The sequence below is a fragment of the Daucus carota genome, chromosome 1, assembly GCF_001625215.2.
Source record: "Daucus carota subsp. sativus chromosome 1, DH1 v3.0, whole genome shotgun sequence".
NCBI lineage: Eukaryota > Viridiplantae > Streptophyta > Magnoliopsida > Apiales > Apiaceae > Daucus > Daucus carota.
The window spans coordinates 43534460-43551544 of record NC_030381.2 but is presented as its reverse complement, the minus strand read 5'-3'; the positions used below and the strand labels follow the sequence as shown (position 1 = coordinate 43551544).

The window sequence follows — 17085 nt, the reverse complement described above, 5'->3', positions numbered from 1 at the left end:
GACTATCTATTTACATCATTTTTTATTTTATAATCAAGTTGTAGTTGACAGCTCGAGAAGTCCCCACTAGATTTCAATATTTTAATAAATTCTTCCCTTCTAATAAATAGATAAAAGAAAGGAAAAAAATGTACCCCCCAGTAGCCTCCTATGTGGCGGATAATGCAAATCATAAAGTTCATAACCATGAAAACGCATAAATCTGTGCTATAAGTTTTTCAGTCTAGAATTATTAATAAATTTTCAAGTATGTTTATAAACATATATTAACAACTACTTTTATTTAAATGATAAATTTTTATAAGTTATCATCTCAATAATGATAATAATCTTTTTATGCACAAAAGTCTTTAATAATTAAAATTATGCATAGTTTTTCCGTTAGTCCTTCAACTATAGTTTGTTATAGTTTAAATTCATAAACTAAAACATTTAATAAATAAATTCTTCAATTTTCAAAATATCTAATTCGCTTCTCTCTGTCATAATCTGACTAACGAATGTTAGTCGATGTTAATGTGGAAATTGAAAATAAAATAAAAATAAAATAACCTGAAAATGATGTGACAAGCAAATTTTATGGATTGAAATAAAATTTTGATATATTAATTTATGAATAATTTCAAGAACAACGATGATGTAAGTTTTTGATTTGAGAAAATTGTGAATTTTCGTAAGGGTTTTTTCTGAGATTAACGGATAGATTTCTCAATTTTATTGTGCGGAATTAAAATGAATTGGCTGGACCCGCCATGTCAGTTCCATCCTGTCATCATCCATCTCACTCTCATCTGATCTGATCATAACACTTCTCAGTTCTGTCTCAAAAACACACACGCACAATCACATACTTTCAGTTCTCATGTTTCCGTAAATCATCAGCAAAACAAATGGCGAACATAGGGAAGAAAATTCTGAATAAAGGATGGTTAGCTGCACGGTCAACGGAGGTTGACCTCACCGGAGTAGAGCTGACCACCACTCATCCTCCGTCCTCCTCACCTACTTCTCTTCCCTGGATGGAAGCTTGTGTTCCCGGAACGTAATCACTTCTTTCGATATCGTTTACTTTCTTTTTTCCAACTCAATTTTGCTTTGTTCCTATGTTTATTCGATATATAACTGATTCTGGTAATTCTGTTGTAACTGAATTTCGAAGTTAAGTTTCGAAACTCGATAGTGTCAGCTGATTGGTAAAGAAATATGAGAACAACTCTGTTGTGTTTAATTCTTTGTAGAATTGGGCTAAACTAGTATGGTTTTAGTACAAGTTTTGGAGATTTTGTGGCTGACACTGTTATCGGGATCTTTTAATATGGCCTAGAGATATAAGAGGCTTTATACATAGGTGATCACTACATGTACGTAATTATGTATGCAATTATCCAAAGAGTAACACGATTTCAGTTTACGATTTTATATAGCAGGAATTAATTGTATAATAAGTTAGATTTTTGAGTTATGATATGTGATGAACTAATTTACTAGAATTACTGTATTGATTAATTCTTTGTGTTCTGGTTGTTTTCGGCTGTTCTTTAACATAATTAAACCTATTAATTCAAGCAATTAATTTATGCGGTCTGATTTGCAGTGTACTGGCAACGCTTCTAAGGAATAAACTCATACCTGATCCTTTCTATGGGTTGGAGAATGAGTCGATTATAGACATTGCCGATTCAGGGAGAGATTACTACACTTTCTGGTTCTTCACAACTTTTCATTGTAAGCCGGTATGCATATTACTAGTCTAAGTTGATTTATTGGGTATAAAATATTAAATTGGGTCATGTGCGATTTACTTTCTGATATGCTTGTCTCAATATATGTGCTACCAGTGGTGAAAATACTTCTATGTTACTTTCTGTGATCGGCGCAAAAGAAAAGAATTCATCTTCTTCCGACTCAAATCTTCATCATCAATGAAAAACAAATCAATTTATACTAAATTCGGAAAGAATAGTATTTGCAGGAACCAAAAAACTACATAGCATATGTTAAAGCATATACAAATTTAACTGCTTCTCTCACTGACAAATAAGAGGCATCGTAAGTTCCAATTTCCTTTACACAGGAGAGTACCTGTGCGGTTAGAGTTAACATTTTCCTATACATTTAGTTTTGAACTGTAAATAGTTTTTAAGACGGCATTTTTTCCTAATTGCTGTCGATACTTTTGTTCATATACTGTACATAATAATCTTTTTAGATTTTTTCTCAGACGAGTAGTCAGCATGTGGACCTGAATTTCCGGGCTATAAACTATTCTGCCGAGGTGTATATGAATGGGCACAGAAGGGTCTTGCCAAAGGGAATGTTCCGAAGACATTCACTCGATGTAACTGATATTCTGCATCCTGATGGTCAGAATTTACTTGCAGTTATGGTTTATCCTCCTGATCATCCTGGAAAGATTCCTCCAGAGGGGGGCCAAGGTGGCGACCATGAGGTAGACAGTTCTTTCATGGAAATGGATCCTTCATTCTCTCCACATAGCAATATAATCTGTTCCTCTAAGTTCCCTGAAATATCTATAAATCTTCAATGCAGATTGGGATTTTATTATTAGAGATGGGCAGTTATTAAGAAACAAGTGTCTATCTAACAACGGAAGGTCTGTGCTCTAATAATAAAAACCCCAAGCTGTTTATAATATATTAATCAGTTTCAAAATTGCAGGGTAGAGGCTTACATGCACGGAAAACATAAGTCTGGAACTTTCGGACAACCATTTAATTTTTAAATAGTTTAAACTTAAACCCAAGCAAATTGAACGTGTTAGAGGGCGAACTGTTATTTAGAATCTTAGAAACTCCGACTTTTTAATGTTTCCATACTTGAATCAAATTCCTATGCAATAAGGAACCGGACTGCCTTGGAGGGTTGATACTTTCTTATATATGCTCTAAACACCTTGTATTTGAGACGAGATTTTTGAAAGTAGACATACTTTATGATTTCCCTAAATCCTGAAAAGACTTAATCTATACTGCATTGATATTAATTTGGATGACCTCTCGTATGTTCGTATACATATCATGTTTTCTTCTTGCAGATTGGAAAAGATGTTGCTACACAATATGTTGAGGGCTGGGACTGGATGGCTCCTATAAGGTGACAGGAGTTGAATCTCGGACTAAATTTGATATATACACTTCACTGCATCCAGACTATTTATTTGGCCTTTTAAGTCTGCACCTATTATTTTAAGAATTCTTCAGAACACATCATACAGCTGATTGTGTAGACTGTAGAGCCTTATCATTTGATATTTTTAAATTGTTGAAGCATTGTTGGCTTCCGATAACTTAATTTAACACTTCAACATATGATTTGATATAAGAGACCGTAAAACAGAAATATATTTCTTGTGTAGTTATATAGTTACCTGACTTTCGAACTTAGTATCAATCACATTTATAGGCATTGTTGTATATTACTTGTCATCCCTCTGTTGCAGATGTCTAGGTTTGACACCTAAAACTATCTGTAAAACCAAATAGTGAAGCATATTTTGGAGAGTTACGAAACACAAAATGTAAACAACTTTACACATTCACATCTAACTGTAATGAAATTCCCTTTTATTTACATGTGAGTTCCAAACTTTCTGGAGTTCTTAAGGTAGAATATCGCCTTTGTATACTGCGCAACATTTGAGACTCTGCCGGGACATCCCACCAATTTAGTATGTAGGAAACAAGGGAGTTCATAAAACAGGCTCCAATATGCATATTAATTTCAACTTTCCACCAAAATCTAGTTACTACTTTCTTCATGTCATCAAGGCTTCATGTCGGCAGTGTTTGTCAAATAAGCTAACAAAAGTTTGCTCAGAGTAATATCAATAAAGAAAAACTGTTAATACGTGGCTATTATTATTTTGTATATGTTTATGGCCTCCTTGCTCTCAACTAAAGTATCAAGCATGTATACTGATTGATCAACATATATAGAATTATTGAGATAAATTTCATAGTTTTGCTTTCTTTGCAACTTCTGTTATCTTAATAATAGACCGAATCTCTATGTTAATGTGCACTGGGTTTGCAGCCTAGTGCTTTTATGAGGGTGCTGTACATGTACCATAACAGTTCGATATTTCAGGGATAGGAACACTGGCATCTGGGATGAGGTATCTGTTTCTGTTACTGGGGTGAGTTTGATATATCTACCATCTATGTATAGATTACTCCATTCACTAATAATCTACCATAAGGTCTTTACACTAGCAAGTGCTTTTTAAATGGCAGATGATGCATAGTGTAATTAATATATTTCATTCATGCTTTTAAGCTCTTCCTCAATTGGTGAACTTTTGTATCTGATGTTGAATTTTTGTTTATAACATGATTTTTAGATACCGTATCCCCCCCCCCCCCCCCCCTCCCTCCTTCCCTCCCTCCCCCTCTCCCTCTCCCCATATGGATACGTGTATCATGAACTGTAACTGATATTATGTGCCACTGAATATTTTGTAAAGTGTGTGTGTGTGCGTGCGCACATTTTTTTTCAAAGTCTTACTCCTTGTCTCTCATGAGTATAAACATTTGCAGCCTGTTAAAATAGTGGATCCTCACTTGGTCTCATCATTATTTGATGATTGTACGAGAGCTTATTTGCATGCATCCACTGAACTGGTAAACAAAAGTTCTTCGGTTGCTGAGTGTGACTTGATCATACAAGTGACAACAGAACTTGAAGGAAACATTTGCTCACTAGAGCATCTTCGGAAGGAACACCTGTCAATCTATCCTGGAGCTCATGTCCAGTATACGTTTTCCAAGGTTAGACAGTTCCATTTTATTGTTAGTAAACCTTGAAATTGTCTGCCATAGAATTCTATATCTATGCATGAATGAGAAGTTCCTGTAACATAAAATAACTTGGGGAAAATATTGGGCAAAGTGTTTGTCTTCTGAGACAATTTTCATTCGATGGTGCTACTTTTGAAGTCAAAATACATCTAGCTTATAAAGATAATGTGAGTAAATTATATAAATGTAGTAAAGAATGCAATATAGATGGTACTTCTTCGATCTGTATTTTAATTCAGAAAGTTGTACAGAGGGCTGACTCTCTGAGAAGGAATTTGCATTGTGGCTAATAAACTTTTAATTGTCATGTCTATACTGTTCATCTTATTTGGACTGTATACCAATGATAAATGACCCACTATAGATATGTAATCCTAAATCCCAGGGAGTGGGAGTTTACTCATGAAGCTGAAATATGGAAGTTGGGCACCCCATTTTTACCAATTTTTTAACGCATATTGATTTATGTGATATATTTATGTAAGCATTTATTAGGATTATCAAATATTGTACAAGATATGCTTATATACGTCCAAGCAGAAGGTGGCAGATATCATCTAATATTTTATAAGATAACTAATACTTCGCAAGTCCTGTAACTAAAACTATGTAAACAGTGGCCGCAAATAACATATTTTCCTTATAGTTATCTCTTATCATTACTAGTTTCTCTTGTGGACCTCTTATATTCGCGTATAGGTACACAAAAATGTGCTACTCTTTGTTATGACTTGCTTTAATATTTAGAGTCATAAGCATAGGTTTCAGAATAAACTTCTACTGAGCAGTGAAAGTATGTTGGTACAAATTGTTATGTTCATGTCCCTCCTACTCCCCTGTTTTTTAATGTTACCATTAAGTCTTTTATTGGTGTGCGTGCGCAGCTGGAATCCAATCAATGCTTGTTCTTAGTGTCGAGGAGTATGACATGGAAATGAAAAGATGTTTCTGTAAGGAAGACGTGACAGTTGACAAAGATTTTCTATAGTAGTAACTACAGTTTGTGGATTAAGAATGTCTCCAAGGATTACTTATATATGTTTTAGCCTTCAATTTGTGTTGATAATGAATCAACTTACTTTTCTACAGCTTTCTTTTAGAATGTTGATGGTTTTTGTACAGGCTTTCTTTTACAAGCCCAATCTATGGTGGCCAAATGGTATGGGAAAGCAATCCTTGTACAATGTTGAAATTTCTGTTGAGGTGAAAGGTTTTGCGGAGTCTGATTCATGGAGCCATCCATTTGGATTTCGCAAAATTGAGAGTGACATTGATAGTGCAACTGGAGGAAGGTATGTTACACTCCAGATTGATTATGTATGGCTCAGGTTATTTTAGTGCGAGTTGTACAAGTTACACTTTTTGTTTTTGTTTTAATGTTACAGGTTGTTTAAGGTGAATGAGCAGCCCATCTTTATACGGGGAGGAAATTGGATATTGTCTGATGGACTATTACGACTATCAGATAAACGTTATAAAACAGATATTAAATTTCATGCTGATATGAACTTCAACATGATACGTTGTTGGGGTGGGGGGCTAGCTGAGAGACCTGAGTTTTACCATTACTGTGATATCTATGGGCTGCTGGTGAGACCCCTGTGTGGCCATGTGCTGTGTGTGTATGTACTGTTTATTACCGTTTACTCCAGTTATACAGTAGCTATAAAATATTGATTTTCTCGGTCTGAGCTAGCATATTTAATAACTATGTTTGGCCCAAAGTTTTAAGTTTAAATATTGTGACATGCTCTTTATATGTCATGACACTTTTATAATTTAAGATTCGTTTTGTTAACATGGCTTCTAAAGCTTATCACTAGCCTTTGAGGATTTTGGGCGAGGATGCTTTTCTTACTTATCCCACCCCTTTATGGTAGCCTTTTAAAGATTGATTTATAAAAACAAATATCAGAAACTTGACAGACATCTGTAGTTTCGTTAAAGGATTTGTGCCTCCAAGATTTGATACTGCTGTTTGAGTTTGTTCTCTACTTTAGTGTATATTTTACTAATAATGTCCTCATCTTTATCTTTTCCTTTCTGGTGGTGTTTGATAACAATTAGCTTGTTGCATATTACATTTTGATATTTGATTACATCTTATCGATTATAAGAACTTGAGAAGGGGGGGGGGGGGGGGGGGGGGGGATGTGCTTATAACTGATACATTCAGGTTAACTCTGTTACAAATGTATTGCACCATCAATAAATGTGTATTTCAGTTAAGGCTGTGCTAAGATCTCATGCATTATTTACTCTATTCATGCATTCAAAAAATGTTTGGTTGGTAAAGTGTACCTAATTTATTAATACTTTATTATGCACAAATATGATTGGTACTTCCTTGATAGAGATCCGAGTCAGTGTAAGACATAGTAAGTATATATATAAATCCTTTTGCAAATAATTATTAGGTTAGAAGTTACTTATTAGATTGCTGTTCTCTATTATGAGTTGTCTTCTTACTCTATGGCTGTTGTATTGTTACTTTAATTTATCTTCAAATTTAAGATTCTCAGTCAGTATAAAATTAGGCGAGTACAGTCAATTATTAATATCTGATGCAAATGTAGGTTTGGCAAGAGTTTTGGATAACTGGAGATGTTGATGGACGAGGTGTCCCGATTTCAAACCCTGATGGTCCTTTAGATCATGACCTTTTCCTGCTCTGTGCAAGAGACACTGTCAAGCTTCTCAGGAATCATCCTAGTCTTGCTCTGTGGGTAGGAGGAAATGAACAAGTTCCGCCAGATGATATCAACACAGCTTTAAAACATGATCTGAGACTCTATCCATATTTCCAGAAACTTGATGAAATTAAAATATCACCAGAAGAAATCTCCCTAGTTTTAAAGGATCCTAGTCAATACCTTGATGGTACACGCATTTATGTACAAGGATCTATGTGGGATGGCTTTGCAAATGGTAAGGGAGATTTTACAGATGGTCCATATGAAATTCAGAACCCTGAAAATTTTTTTAAGGACGACTTCTACATGTATGGCTTCAACCCAGAGGTTGGTTCTGTTGGAATGCCTGTTGCAGCTACTATCAGGGCAACAATGCCTCCAGAGGGATGGCAAATTCCTTTGTTCAAGGAACTATCAAATGGCTATGTCGAAGAGGTCCCGAATCCTGTATGGGATTACCATAAATACATCCCTTATTCAAAACCTAACTTGGTTCATGATCAAATATTACATTACGGCACCACAAAGGATCTTGATGATTTCTGTCTCAAGGTATGCCAGTACGAACTTTTGCTAATAGTGTCTGCTCTCATCCTTCTGTTCTCTGAGGTTGGTTGAACTGAAATCTCATTTCAGGCGCAACTAGTGAATTATATTCAGTACCAAGCTCTGTTGGAAGGCTGGACTTCTCGAATGTGGAGTAAATACACAGGTGTTCTGATTTGGAAAACACAAAATCCTTGGACAGGTCTAAGAGGCCAGTTTTATGATCATCTTCATGATCAAACAGCTGGATTTTATGGTTGTCGCTCTGCAGCTGAACCAATTCATGTCCAGCTGAATCTGGCAACATATTTTATAGAGGTACGATTAGCATTCGCCACCATTTTTATTAGGGATTTTGGGTTGTTTACTTGCTTTGTAGTTACAATGTGCAGGTAATATTAATCTCTAAAAAAATAATTAATAATAGCATGTACAGTATAGTTTATGTGTTGTGTACGAGTTCTTGAAAAAGTAACCTAAAAACTTTTGATGATTTCTGGAATTTTATAAAGCCCCACTTATATGTGTGTGTGTGTGTGTCTATATACATATATATAAGCATGCAAACTGATGGTCATTATTACAACTTTAACTGGATACACTCAACAAAATATTCGCAGCTCTTTAAAATGAAATTTATTGCATTTCCACTTGTTTTCCAAACAGGTGGTCAACACGACAGCCAGTATATTGTACGATGTGGCAATAGAAGTATCTGTGTGGGAACTGGATGGAGATTGTCCATATTACAAAGTAACTGAGGTGCTCTCTATTCCATCTAAAAGAACTGTACCTGTAACTGAGATGACGTACCCAAAGTCTATGAATCCAAAGCCGGTCTACTTTCTGCTTCTGAAACTCTATGATGTATCTGATCACAGCATATTATCAAGGAACTTTTATTGGTTGCACCTTCCTGGAGATGATTATAAGTTATTGGAACCATACAGGAAAAAGACGGTACCCCTCAAGATAACTTCACAGACAATGGTAGATGGGGATAGTTATGAAATGCAAATGCATGTAGAAAACATTTCGAAGAAACCAGAATCCAAAGACCTGTTATACAAGAATAATTTTTTCAACAGTAATGGTGATAAAGATTTTGGTATGTCCTCATCCAAAACAGTACAGAGTCATAAAGAGCATCAAGTTAATTTCCTTCAGAGGATGTCTCGTAAATCCTCAAAGGGACGTGATGCTTTGAGGACTGAGATTATCAATGGATCTGAGACTGGTGTTGCTTTCTTTCTTCATTTTTCTGTTCATTCTTCAAAGAAGGATCAGAAAGTAGGGGAAGACACAAGAATTCTTCCAGTTCATTATTCAGACAATTATTTCTCTCTGGTTCCTGGTGAAGTCATGACTATCGCTCTCTCCTTTGAGGTCCCTCAAGGTGTCACGCCACAGGTTAAACTTCAGGGTTGGAATTACCATGGTGCTCATACTGTTTATCATTGAGTCAGGTAAACAATTTTCGTTTATTTCATTTTTAAATGCATTATGATAAGAGTTTACTAACCATCTAGAGTAGACCTTCAATATTATGCTTTTGAACTTTAGTTTGCTTGTAGCATGCTTTAGTGAGTAAAGTAATAATTTCTAGTGCAGAAGGTACCGACTATAAGTCTATAACAAGATATGTCGACCCCCACATCTACCAGCTAATATCACTTCCCTCTGCTTCTGCCGTCTCCTGGACAAAATTAAACCACCTTCTTACTGGTTCTCCCTCCTTTGTAGCAATGCAAAAAGTCTCAAAACAACTGATAGTACCATTAATGTAAGTGATAACAGTTTATTTTCCTCTGAATCTGTTGCATAAACTATATAAAGGTAAACCATGGAACAATTAATCTACATATGCTTCTGTTGAAGAGTTATATTCCATGTTGCAACATTGTCTAGGTTAGAACCTGCAAAGATATCTTGTGTTCGTGTACCTCTACGTGTCCTAAATTCACGACCTGATTCAAATTCTAACCTTGATTGATTATATCTAGGGCCAAGCAGTGGAAATTTGTTAGCATATTGGTGGGGCGAAGAGCAGAGGCAGCTTCTGTTCTCAGTTTTCTTTGTCTCGGCAGAGTGTTATATTAGCAAGCTCTCTGTAAATATGATACCTAAGAGAGAGGGAGTATTTTACAATGTATTTGTGAAGAAGTTTTCTGACAGTAAACAGACATTAAGCCAATATTCTGCCTGCTATAAAACTCGGGACATTTTGTATGCACAAGTACTGTACAAATTACATCGTCTTTAACTTACACGTAAATCTTTATTAGAAAGCAATATACATCTGGCAAAATTGACCATCTAATACGCCGTTATATTTTAGAATACGTTACGTCTGAAAATTTTCTAATGTTGAAAACCCTTCTGTGCAGAATCACAGAGAAAATAAGTGCAAGAGCATCAGATAAAAAAGTTGGTTAAATGTACAATGTAAAAAATTTAGTTTATAATATATTGGTTGTGAAGGGGTTGCGAAATTGAAATGTTTTTTTCTTTATTATCCGGATAGTGACATGTAAACTTGGCATAGGATAGACTAATTTAGACAAGAGTTTTATAATTCGGAGATGCTTTTCTGGTTTTGAAGTACTCCTGGTTGGATTCAAGAAATGCATTCGAATCTTTAAATCCAAAAAATGTTAAAAACGTATATAGTCCACAGAGAGTAAAAACAATGAAAGAAAACCTGAATTTTTTAAAGAAAAACTCGCCAGCTTTCATTTTAATATAAACTTAAACAAATTATATATATATATATTTTAATAAAGCTGTCCAAATTGGATATAAAATCTATTACAAAATAATCTGACTATTGTGATCGTTTGAAATAATTAAGATTAACTAATACATACAAAAGATTTCACTATTGTTATAATGATTTGATTAAAAAGATTAATACATATATTAATCATACAGAATTCACTATTATTATATATAAATTATAATCGATAAACATGTTTAACATTTTATTTTATATCCATTTTTTTTTATCAAATTCCTTATTTAACACAAAAAACCAAAAATCAGGTGTAATACACTTGTTGACTTTTTTACACACATGTAACGTAAAGGAGATTAGAATCAATTATTATATCGTTTAATTAGTGGCTATGGAAAATAGCCGTTTCAGATTTGTTTATTATTAGCGGTCTCAGTATCTATACATACACACATTCTGTTTGTATGTATACTACATTCGACCGTTGGAACATAAGTAGGAGTATCCGTTACACCAAAAGCAAGTTCATCATGTTCCCACATTAACAACCCCATTGCCTTCAGTTTACAACTACATTTAATTCTACAGATAGTGTGAGAGATTTTAGTGATTGATTGATTGAAAATGGTTGCAAGAAGCCCACCAAAGCTCAAGAAAATGGTGGCTCCTCTCAATCCCACCCTTCTCAGAGAAACTGTTGACAAGGTAAAAATCTCTCTCTCTCTCTCTCTCGCCCCCACTCTCCCTCTCTCTCTCTCTCTCTCTCACTCTCTCTCTCTCTCTCCCCCTCCCTCCCCCCCCTCTCTCTCTTTCTCTCTCTCTCCTCTCTCTTATGTGGGGTGTGTGTGATTGTTTGGCTTGTAGGTGGACAAATGTGTGGCAAGATTACAAGAGCTTCAATACACAGTAACAGGAGGGAGAAAAGTTATATCTGGCGTGAGTTTGAGTCCACGCAGTACTAGAGTCTATTTAAAAACTAGTCTCAGATGCAAGCAAGAGTCTGCAAGGTAACATTTCCTGGTTCAATTCTGGGTAGTTTTCATGCTAAAGATTCAATCTTTTTCTTGATTTTGATTGTTTGTAGTGTTTTCTCAAATGGGTTTTCTTTAATTTCTTGTTTAAATTGAAGGATCCGGAATGCTACTCCTAGAAAATCTCCACCTGGAACTTTGCCTACAAACAGAGGTCATTTCTTGATCCCCAAAGAATCGTAATTCATATATGTATAATTTAAGGCCACACACACACACACACACACACTATTTTACTGTGTATTTGGTGGTATAGAAGGTGTATTTCTTGATCTGTATGTGCATTTGATTGGAATTGGTATATGAGATTGATTGAGTTTGTGCACAAATTCAGGCGAATGGCGACGAATGTCATTGCCAGCAATGCTGCTAGGAGAAACAGTGGGTGAAATACTGCAAGCTAGTCAATTTGCTAAAGATATGGTGGCAATTGCACCAACAAACACATTAGATGCCACTGATGATCCCAAAACTCCACTAAATGTGAGGCGTAAACAGAGGTCAAGCCCCGAGAACTCTGAACTCAAGGTACGAAGAAAGAGGGAGAAACAAACTGCCTTGCAATCTATTCGAGTAGATGCTGATCCCCCAAGACTGCAACGGGCTAAATCTAGGATAAATTTCAAGATCTCTCCACCAAAGAAAAGGGAGAATGATAAAGAAAATTGTCGTTTTTCTGCCAACAGAGTTTCCCCGAGGCACAAACCATGGGCTAAGAAAGCAGTACTTTTTCCCAACCCATTGTTCCATACATCACCTACAAAAAATCAGCAGAAATTCAACAAAACAATGTCTCCAGTGATTGCCAGAAACCGACCAACTACTCCACACAAGTTCTTGATCAAATCCCCCGCTTCCGCTTCAAAGTTTCAAGTGAAGATCAAGAGTCCACCACTTAGTTTATCCCCAACAAGACCCTCAACTTTGATCAGAAAATCACCAAAAATATCGACTGCAACAAAATTGCGTAGATCATTTTCACCATCAAGATTGGCAAACAAATTGGTTTCGCCATTGAGAAATAGAAAATCTCTAAGCAATATTGATGGGGTCAAGATGATGATGAGTGGACTCAAACAAAGACCAAGTTCTTCTATACCAATGCAGTTCTCCGCTCGAAGAATTTGAAGGTTATTAAAGAAAATTATTTATTCGATGTTTATAGTCATTTTTTTCAAGGGGAAAATTGTTTCCTTGACAAGTTTGATTTTCCATTGTGAGTTATGTCTCATACTCTCATATAAGATTTATTTCAATATGTTTTTCAATGAAGTGTTCTTCTTCTCTTCTTGAAAGCTCAATGAAGTGCACTTGAAATTCCTGTGTATATTTGTTTGTAACTTTGAAATATTACTAATACTACATAGAAAACCTGAAAAAAAATAACGAAATAAGTCCTGTTCGGCTTTGTGGCCAAGGATTAGTAGTTCATAACAATGAAAATGGAGCTGGTCAGGTTATCTAGCTTTATGAAGGTACAATATTAATAGCATTACTCTGGTTAGACATGCACCTAACACTTTGGTAGTACTATTATTAGGTACCAGATCAGTCATGGAAATTATGGTATCTAAATTTATTGTAGCCTCTCAGTGTCTTTTACATTATTCATACAAACAGAAAGAGTAGTAGATCGTCTCACTGATCTTGCTCATCACCATGGAAATTTTCTCTGAATTCCTCAGCTCCAACTCTGTTTTCTGGCTTTTAACTGTCATTACTACTTTTCTGGTCTTCTTCGTCCTTCCATGGTTTTGTCTTGGAAAAGTGAATAGAAATAATAATCTGGAAAACCTACCGCCAGGTCCAGCAAGGCTTCCAATCATAGGCAACCTTCACCAGCTTGGAAAATTGCCTCACGTTTCACTGCAGAAGCTGTCCCTGAAATATGGACCTGTCATGCACCTCAAACTTGGCCAAGTCCCTCTTCTGGTCATCTCGTCCCCAGAGATGGCGAAAGAGGTGCTCAAAATTCACGATACAAAGTGTTGTAGTAGGCCTGATTCTTGTGGTACAAGGAAATTATCATACAACCGCAAGGACATCACTTTTTCTCCTTATGGTGATTACTGGAGAGAGATACGTAAGCTTTGTGTTATAGAGCTTTTTACTACCAAGAGGGTTCGTTCATTTCAACGTTTTAGAGACCAAGAAATTGCTAAATTGGTGAATGATATTTCAATAGAAGCTTCGGATCCTAACAATGAATTCATACAGCTTGATAAGAAAATACTGACATTTGCAAAGAACATCATATGTGAGGTTGCTTTTGGCACTAATGTTGGAGGTGAGAAGTTTAAGGAGACCGAAATTAAGAAGACTTTACATGATGCCATGATCGTGATCAGTGGTTTTTGTGCAGCTGATTTCTTTCCATATTATGGCTGGATAATTGATCTATTAACCGGATTTCACAGGAAGATGGAAAAGAGCTTTGATAAGCTCGATAAATTTTCTGAAAGTGTTATCCAAGAACATCTTGATCCTTCTAGGTCCAGTTTGGATCATGAAGACTTAACTGATGTCTTGATTGCTTTGTCCAATGATGAAAATGCCCCTTTCCATCTCTCAAGAGATCACATAAAAGCTGTCTTCATGGTAACTCTGTTTTTTCTTTTTCAGTATATATACATGTGTAGACTAAGTTTCATACATATAAAATCATACATATATATGGTCTTTAATGAAATAATGCATCTTATCTTGCCCCTCACTAGCACTCAGGGAAATGATCCAATATAATCATCTTTGATCAATGATTTGAACAGAAAGCACACAACTTTACCTAATAATCTGCTCAAAAACACTGGAATAAGATATATAAAGACAGAGATGTGATAGAACTCCGAGTGAGACAAACTCCTAGAGATAATTCAATGAATCGCACGTAGAGAGAAATCATAGATATCTCAGAGAGTATAGAGAGAAAGATTCGGTGAGAGTGAAATCACATAGTTAATGGTGTTAATTACATAAACTCTCCAGCACGATTGGATAGCTCAAGTGTTGAGTTTATCTTCTGTTGTCCCGGGATGCCAGCTCAACAGATGGAGTCAATCATTTGAAACGTCAGGAACATGAGAGCAAGAGCGAGAGTATTGACCAGGACTGCACTCACTTGATCCTTATCCAATGTGTTTTACATTTCTTTGAGCCTTAGTTTGAAATAAACCACAAAGTCTACATCACAACCTGATTGTACAAAGATATCACATCTTATCTTGCCCCTCAGTAGCACTCATGGAAATGATCTCTGAATTTCTTAGCTCTGTCTCGTTCTTCTGGCTTCTAACCATCACGGCTTTTCTCCTCCTCCTATTTCTCCTTCTATTATGTCACGGATATTTTTCGAAACAAATTCTAGAAAATCTTCCCCCAGGTCCCCCGAGGCACCCCATATTAGGCAACCTTCACCAACTTGGAGGACTGCCTCATATTTCTCTCTACAGACTGTCCCAACAATACGGGCCTGTCATGCACCTAAGACTAGGTCAAGTCCCTGCTCTGGTCGTCTCGTCGCCTCAGATGGCCAAAGAGGTGCTTAAAGTTCATGATACAAAGTGCTGCAGCAGGCCTGATTCTTATGGTATGAGAAAACTATCGTACAATCAGAAGGACATCTCTTTTTCTCCTTATGGTGATTACTGGCGTGAAATGCGTAAGCTCTGTGTCATAGAACTTTTTACTGTCAAGAGGGTTCGTTCATTTCAACATGTTAGAGACCGAGAGATTGCTAAATTGGTGAATGATATCTCAATAGAAGCTTCGGATCCTAACAATAAATTCATACACCTTGATGAGAAAATATTGACATTTGCAAAGAACATTATATGTGAGGTTGCTTTTGGCACTAATGTTGGAGGTGAGAAGTTCAAGGAGAACGAAATTAAGAAGACTTTACATGAGGCCATGATCGTGATTAGTGGTTTTTGTGCAGCTGATTTCTTTCCATATTATGGCTGGATAATTGATCTATTAACCGGATTCCACAGGAAGATGAAAAAGAGCTTTGATAAGCTCGATAAATTTTCTGAAAGTGTTATCCAAGAACATATTGGACCTTCTAGGTCCAGGTTGGATCATGAAAACTTAACTGATGTCTTAATTGCTTTGTCCAATGATGAAAATGCCCCTTTTGATCTCACGAAAGATCACATCAAAGCTGTCTTCATGGTAACTCTGTTCTTTCTTTTTCAGTATATATACATGTGTAGAGTAAGTTCCATTGCAAACACTTCCAGCCCACAAGAGTGACATCAATAAAATCATACACATATATGGTCTTCAATGAAATAATGCATCTGGTGTTAGCTGTTTATCATTAACCTAAATAAAATTGATGAGTGGATTGTTCTGTTTACAGGATCTGTTTCTGGCTTCGATTGATACAAGTTCTGGGACAACTGTATGGGCTATGAGCGAGCTTGCGAAGAATCCGCGTGTAATGAGAAAAGTACAAGCTGAAATCAGAAATGCTGTAGGAAATAAAGCAGTAGTAGATGAGAGCGAAATAGAGAAACTCAAGTACTTCAAAATGGTGATAAAGGAGACCCTCAGGTTGCACCCTCCGGTGCCCCTACTCTTACCTCGAGAATCAATGCAGCATTGTAAGATTGGGGGATACAATGTGTACCCCAAAACCAGGATCTTTATTAATGCATGGGCTATTGGCAGAGACAGTGATACATGGTCAAAGCCGTACGAATTTTATCCAGAGAGGTTTGAGGACTGTGAAATTGATTTTAAGGGTCAGCATTACGAGTTGATTCCATTTGGTGCTGGTCGAAGAATGTGTCCTGCAATGACAATGGGCTTGGCATCGGTGGAATCAATACTTGCAAATCTGCTGCATTGCTTTGACTGGCAGTTGCCCAGCGGGATGACACCTGATGACATGAACATGGAAGAAGAGTTTGGCCTGACTGTAAACAAGAAGTTTCCTCTTCATCTGGTGCCTATTAAACATGAATTTCAGATTCAGACCAAGTAATCCCCTGACTATAAACTAGCTAGGAAATGCCTTCCTTCGTAATTAGAGCACGAGGTCAAGGGCTCACTGGAGGTACAGATACATAATTATCTAAATTGCAGTAGCAATTGATATAGTCAATAAGAATATAAATTCACACCGAGTAAACTATTTATTCACTGTAATGTGATTGCCCTCTATATATACTTGGATGATATGTATAGTCATGCGGATACTTTTAACTGTTTTTACATTATTGCTTTGCATTAATTCAACCAGCACCGCACAGGTCCAT

At 36.1% G+C, this 17085-nt stretch overlaps 3 protein-coding genes across 9 annotated transcripts; all 3 read left to right on the top strand.

Moving 5' to 3' along the window:
* The first annotated feature begins 718 nt into the window (after positions 1 to 718).
* LOC108204287 (mannosylglycoprotein endo-beta-mannosidase) lies at positions 719 to 10660 on the top strand. 6 transcript variants are annotated; one of them, XR_001803753.2, is made up of 13 exons: positions 744 to 1042; positions 1595 to 1733; positions 2210 to 2449; positions 3056 to 3114; positions 4108 to 4156; positions 4557 to 4787; positions 5940 to 6109; positions 6203 to 6407; positions 7394 to 8062; positions 8147 to 8374; positions 8723 to 9522; positions 9668 to 9839; positions 10060 to 10285. XR_001803753.2 is itself a non-coding variant. In XM_017373644.2 (12 exons), the coding sequence occupies exons 1-11, from the start codon at positions 891 to 893 to the stop codon at positions 9515 to 9517; spliced, it is 2925 nt and encodes a 974-aa protein (XP_017229133.1). In that variant the 5' UTR covers positions 719 to 890; the 3' UTR covers positions 9518 to 9522; positions 10060 to 10285. The 6 variants fall into 6 exon arrangements, 5 of the variants coding, with proteins under 5 accessions (XP_017229133.1, XP_063941436.1, XP_017229132.1 ...); XM_017373644.2 differs by lacking the exon at positions 9668 to 9839 and having other exon boundaries at positions 719 to 1042; positions 2222 to 2449; XM_064085366.1 differs by lacking the exons at positions 9668 to 9839; positions 10060 to 10285 and adding an exon at positions 10444 to 10660.
* Positions 10661 to 11274: 614 nt separating this feature from the next.
* LOC108204305 (probable microtubule-binding protein TANGLED) lies at positions 11275 to 13108 on the top strand. The gene is made up of 4 exons (XM_064085356.1): positions 11275 to 11495; positions 11655 to 11797; positions 11920 to 11975; positions 12156 to 13108. The coding sequence occupies exons 1-4, from the start codon at positions 11415 to 11417 to the stop codon at positions 12947 to 12949; spliced, it is 1074 nt and encodes a 357-aa protein (XP_063941426.1). The 5' UTR covers positions 11275 to 11414; the 3' UTR covers positions 12950 to 13108.
* Positions 13109 to 13352: 244 nt separating this feature from the next.
* On the top strand, positions 13353 to 17041 carry LOC108204302 (cytochrome P450 71B34). 2 transcript variants are annotated; one of them, XM_064085345.1, is made up of 2 exons: positions 13353 to 14419; positions 16185 to 17041. In XM_064085345.1, the coding sequence occupies exons 1-2, from the start codon at positions 13481 to 13483 to the stop codon at positions 16809 to 16811; spliced, it is 1566 nt and encodes a 521-aa protein (XP_063941415.1). In that variant the 5' UTR covers positions 13353 to 13480; the 3' UTR covers positions 16812 to 17041. The 2 variants fall into 2 exon arrangements, with proteins under 2 accessions (XP_063941415.1, XP_017229157.1); XM_017373668.2 differs by lacking the exon at positions 13353 to 14419 and adding an exon at positions 14936 to 15994.
* Positions 17042 to 17085: the final 44 nt, after the last annotated feature.